This window comes from Gavialis gangeticus, unplaced genomic scaffold, assembly GCF_001723915.1.
Source record: "Gavialis gangeticus isolate Ggan-Ray unplaced genomic scaffold, GavGan_comp1, whole genome shotgun sequence".
In the NCBI taxonomy this organism is placed as follows: domain Eukaryota; kingdom Metazoa; phylum Chordata; order Crocodylia; family Gavialidae; genus Gavialis; species Gavialis gangeticus.
Window position 1 is genome coordinate 117,338,807 of NW_017729025.1, and position 6,000 is coordinate 117,344,806.

Here is a 6,000-nt window from a genome sequence, read left to right on the forward strand (position 1 = left end):
TTACTTTGGCTTACTGTACAGAAACAGGCTTAAATCATACAATATCAATATAAAACAGTAAAATTGAATACAAGCATAATAGGAATATAATATAAAACAGTAAAAATCAATATATTTACAATATAAAAAGGGGCTTGTTATAATAATGGCATACAAGAACTTAGCTTAGCTTACCTATAACTACCTATAACTACTTATAAGGGATAGAGGGGGCAGAGAAAGAGTCAGAAATGGTTGGGGAAGGGCAGGAAATGTATTTTTAAGCACAAAAAAAAAAAAAAGAAAAACCTGGAGGTTTTGCTACATCTGTATATGACCGTGGATTAATTTAAATCACTCCAAATTGGCAAAACACATCTGTGTATATTTTTCTTTAGGTATCAGCAATGGTATATTGTCCATATGTTACTTGCTAAAAATAATGTAAGAGATAATAGGGTGAATGAATAGGCTTTTTCATTGATTTCCGCCCCTCACCACCTCAGCTTGGTATGCATAATTTTAAGTGTGGGGACTGAGCAACTCCATTGTATTAAACAAATAAAATGTTCTCATAGTTTTCAATGCTCATAGTTTTTCTTGCAGATGGAGTGTGCTTGTATCAGGGGTGTCAAATGCATCTCGTTTATCATCATCTCTAAGCCTGGACTGGACTTCAGGGCTCCTTGTGGGCCAAATCCAACCTGATGGTAGCAGTGGGAAGAGCAGCAATGGCATAAATAGTGGCAGGGGAAGTGATGCTGTCTTTTCACAGTTGTTGCTCACCCCCTTGCTACTGAAGTTCATCCCCAACAGAGCTCTGAATTCTGTGGCAGGATCCATTCCACCACCCAACCCCATGCTCTCTACCCTGAATTTCTGGGCCCTTCAGGACTCCCATGTGCCACAGGAAATGAATCCATGGGTTGTCTGGCCTACGAGCTAGGTATTTGACATTCTTGCTCCAGATGGTTCAAATGTAATTTTCTAACTCCTTTCAGTTTACATGTAAGACTACAGACAAGTATGGTACTGGACTGAGAAAGTTACCTAGTCTAGAAACAATCATTTGTATTTTATTTTGTGACATAATTTACATTCTCCTTAGCTTTGGCTTCCAAGCTCTCTAAAAAGTAATCTACCAACCAATTAGTATCCTGTACTATAAACCTAAATCAAATATAGTTTCAGAAGGTCTCTGCTTTAGAAATGAACTTTTGGAAAACTGTATTGATTTTGTAAATTAAAAATGTAAAATTGAATGAAAGGAGGTCAAGCAAAGGACTGACCCAGGGAAGCAATCTTTAAATGAGAGCTGCCTTGGATTCAACACAGGGGAGGCAAAAAGAAGGCAAGAAAAGGGATTCATTTGCAAATGACCTGCAATTGCAAAGTCATTCACTTCCCAAATAGGATTAAACTTGTTCCATCAGCCATGACAACTGAAAAGATCATGGTTATAAATTCCATTTGCCGTAATGAATTGAAAGTGTCTGAGTTTGCAAGCGGCACTCATCATTGATGGACAGTTAGATTTGTGCATCATTTTTACACTAAAATTAGCTTCCACAAAATGTAAAGTATAGAAGGGGCGGCAGCTGTGCCAGAGTTTAAAGCATAAACAATTTATTTGTTATTGAGGGTTGAATAGTGGTAGAAGCAAGCAATGATTCCATGCCTGCTCTTTAAATAAACTTTCTTTGTTTTAAGCAAATCTGAACACATAACTGAAAAGAGTCTCTAGTGAGATTTAAACAAAGAAAAGTGGATGAATCCTTTCCTGACACACTGCATATCAGAAATAAGAAAATGTTGTGTTTAGGAAATACTTTCTTCTCATCTACTTGGATATAAATCAGCACCAACTCCCCTACAACCAATGGAACCACATTCATATGTAAGCTTTAAAAGTGGAAATAATAATCAGACTTAGAGATTAATCTCAGTCTTGCATCTGAATTCAAGAGTGAGACCATGTATTGACAGATCTAAATGCTGAATTGGGACCCAAGTCCACAGGCTTCCAGTGCGTTCATTACACACACTTCTAATCTTGCTTTGTTTGCTGTAGACTAGGTATGATTATCAGTGGATGAAAACTGCTCATATGCACTGAAGAAAGATGGCCATTTATAATTGGTAAAGTACTCTGTAGTGCTGCTGAAAACTGTCCAAGATGTTTTTTAAACAGTTCTAGCTAAACAGAATTATCCATTTTTATGAACACCATGAAAATATAACAGCTTCTCAATTACTGCAAGGTTAACGTATAATTAATTTGCTAATTTTAATTACAACCCTCCAAAATATACTGCATAAATGCTCAGAGGAGAACAACAGCCAGGTGCCAACAGTAATCAGCCAAGGTTATTACAGATTAGAAGGTCTGTAGCAACCATGTTAAGGAAGATTTTAAAAAACCTTTGTAAAAGCAACACATGTTTATTGAAACTCTGCAGGGAATAACACTTGCTGTCTACTTCTGCTTCTGCAAAATTATGGGTATTGCCACTTGCTTCACTCTTTCCTGGCTTAGCGTATAATTGCAGTTGAAACATATGATTGCCTTTTCTTTCTGTCACATGCTGTTATCTTTGTACTATGTATTGACTTTCATCATATAAACTGCATGAAAAATTTAATTACAACAAGATATTAGTCAATGTTTACAAAGTAGTATGAACATGTAAAGTTTTGTGTTTCTGCTGGGTAGCTTAGTAAACTCTAGAACAGAAATCCAGTTGGTGAAAATGTGTCTTTCTATGCCAGCTCTGTACTGGAATGACCATTTTGGGTGTAAGCATATCTTGATTAAGGCTAATATTACCTTTGTTCATGTTAGCTAAGATTCTGTAGTCTAACCAATTTATTCGGACCAAAAGAACTTTCTCAGTCCTAGAGCTTGGCCAGGAGCCTAGTCTCTTTTTTCAAAGACAAACAGAATAGTAGAGACAAGGCGTGTGCAAAGCGGGCCCTGTTTGGTTCGGATTCGGATTTGGCCCAAATCAGGGACAGTGATTCGATTTGTTGATTTGGATCGCTGTCCCTGATTCGATTCGGCCAAATCTGAATCTGAAGATTTGATGCTGATTCAGAGAATCAGCGATTTGGGCATAGACACAGCTTTAAAAGTTTTTTTCTACATACCTTGAGGTACCAGCGCAAAGTACTTCTGATCCACTTCCAGGTCTGCTGGGGAGTGCACCCCCCGCATGCCCCTCCCAGCTCAGCAATCAGCTGTGGGGGGACCCTGGGTGTCCCCTGCAGACCCAGGAGGCACCAGTCACTGAGCCAGGAAGGCACAGTGTGTGTGTGTGGGGAGGGGGGGCAGTGTGCTCCATGGCAAACCCGGAAGTGGTCCACTTCCAGTTCGCCGCTGAGCACTCTGGGGAGCTTCTGTGGGACTCTCCGTGTGCTCCAGCATTGCAGCATTCACAAGCCCCCTGCTACCTAGAGGTATATAGAAAAAACATTAATGCTGTCTCTATGTCCAAATCTCCAGATCTTTCCAAATCAATTTGGAAGCTTCCAATTCAAATGAGAGAGATTAAAGGGTCCTTTGATTCGATTCGGATTTGGAGATTCAGCCACCGAATAGGGCTGAATCTCCACCAGATCAAATCAGGAACCGAAGCTTTGCACAGCCCTAGTAGGGACCATTTTGTGCAACATGATATCAGCCAGTGACAGACGCCATACTTTTTTACTCTGTAGATGACAGCATCACCTTCAGTACTCCTGTCTAGGAAAACCCCTAGAAAGATTAATCTCTTGAGTTTAAATATGCATTATTTTGAAAGGCAAGTGCAAAACAGATGTAATGAACTTGAGAATCATGTCCACTAGACCTATTTGTGTAACAAAGATAATATTGTAGAATAGTGGCAAAGTTGGGCCCCCAGAATCCTATTTATACTAGAACACCTGAGTAATCCAGTTGTTTTACAAAGAAAAAGAAATGATCTTTGTTTTAGAAATATGAGAAGATAGGGTCATAATCTCTAAGTAGATCTATGCCAAAACATTTTAGACAGAAAGAGTTAGTTCCTTGCCTCTAAATAAAGACAGCTTACTTGTATTTTACATTTTAAATTCATAGTAAAAATTTTCAGTTGCATTTTATGCTTCAAGTTCCATAACTTATTATTGTTCTTCTTGTTGTTGCATCAACTGCATGTTAAGTGTTTGTTCTTTGGAGCCATTACAAAACATGATCCATATTTTTAAAAGAAGACTTTTTTAAAAAAGCATCTAAAATGTTGGTGTCAAAGGAAATTAATTTCCTGGCTGGCTTGTGTTTTTCTCTGAGGCAGATATTGATGAGTGTGCAGAGGGGATCATTGAGTGTCACAACCATTCACGCTGTGTTAACCTCCCAGGGTGGTACCACTGTGAGTGCAGAAGCGGTTTCCATGACAATGGAACCTATTCTCCTTCCGGAGAGTCCTGTATTGGTAAGCGATGCTCAGCACAGAACTTTTTTTTATTTCTGCATGGTGTCATACACTCACTATTTAGGATGGCATGTCATGAACGGTTACTGTATTTAAAGCTAAAATTAAGATGTAACCAACCATTTGTTAAGCTCATCATTACCCTTAGTAATGCAATGTAGATATTAGTACAAAAGACATGAACCATCACATTTCTGAATAGTCATATGGAAAGGAGACAATCAGAGGTCAAAACTGTGACTTGCCATCCTTAGCCATTTATCACCATATGCCACTTGGAAAAACTGAAATAATGCATCCGTATCTAGCCTTTTTTGCCATTGTAATAAGCTACAGAAGGTAGGCACTGCTTTTCAACTTGCTGCTTTCAAACTACAGCAAAAAGATACAGGGTATTTAATCATAAGTCAAGCATTCTTTTATTTGTTTATTTTGTATTGTTGTCTGCTTTTATCTTGTTTTATTTTTAGGGCTATACAAAATATACTGCAACAGGTTTTTTGTTTTGCACATACCATATTTATAGGCTAAGGTCATAAGAATATGGATTTGAGAGTATTTTCTGAAGTGTGTAGGATCACATTTGTTAGGCTTTGTTGCTAAGATCACACAATGTTAGGCTTTGTTGCTAAGACTTAAAGTGAGAACAGAACAAGACCTCTAGGTATGTACTGCTGTTTCTGCTGCTTACCTGTGCTGTGTGACCTTGACTGGGTTGCTTTGCCTTTAGACTTTGCACTAGGTATTGTGGTAGAATTGTACTATTCTTTACGCACCCAACCAGCACTTACCCAGCACTTTCTACAGTTAGCAATCCTATACCATTTGCGGTGTGGATACATGAGTGCCCTTACAGCTCCTACGCATCCTCAGTAGGCTGCATTCTGCCAGGGCTCTGCATTGGAGTACCTGAATGAGCAAAAATTCTGAATCCGCAGGTGTTAGAACAGGCAGGGGGTTCTCTCAGTTTTTATAATGGTTAGGGCATGCTTGTGAAAGAGATCCATATTAGACTGGCGGAACCATATCATCCAGGCCTTGGTGTTGCCCAAGGGTATTGGACTGTAGCCATGCACTGTGTGAGGCACCCGTCAAATCAGTCCCATGTGCTGCATAGGAAGTGTGGGGCCAGTCTGATGTACATTGTAGGACCTGTCTGGGGCATACGCTGCCATTGTATTTGGAACTGGTCCAGATCACATATTGGTGGCTGTGCTTAGGCCTGGGCTAAGACACAGGCCATGTTTGGCGCCAGTCCTGCTCTTAGGGCCCATCCAGGGCTCACACTACCAGCAGTGCCATGCTGCAACTGGACCCGAGACCAGTAAAGAGCACACACTGCCCACAGCACCATGCTGAAATGGCCCCACATGTCTCATCCAACATGCAGAGCCAGTCTGCAGGCCCAGTTCATAAGAGGGACTGGCTCAGCACCACTCATCAGGCCCACAGGGTTTGACTTCTGTGGGTTGGGGCATTCACCCAGGAAGCAGGAGATGTGTTCTAGGCCTGCCTCATGCAGAGAGGTTTTGAACCTACAGGTTCTGACTTCCCATAGGTCAGGAAG

At 40.2% G+C, this 6,000-nt stretch overlaps 1 protein-coding gene across 1 annotated transcript in view; it reads left to right on the forward strand.

Moving 5' to 3' along the window:
- NELL1 (neural EGFL like 1) overlaps window positions 1–6,000 on the forward strand; it is a 665,093-nt gene that overhangs the window by 619,309 nt on the left and 39,784 nt on the right. The window contains exon 16 of the mRNA XM_019519959.1: window positions 4,293–4,433. Within this exon, the coding sequence (XP_019375504.1) occupies window positions 4,293–4,433 (141 nt within the window). The remainder of the gene's footprint in view (window positions 1–4,292; window positions 4,434–6,000) is intronic.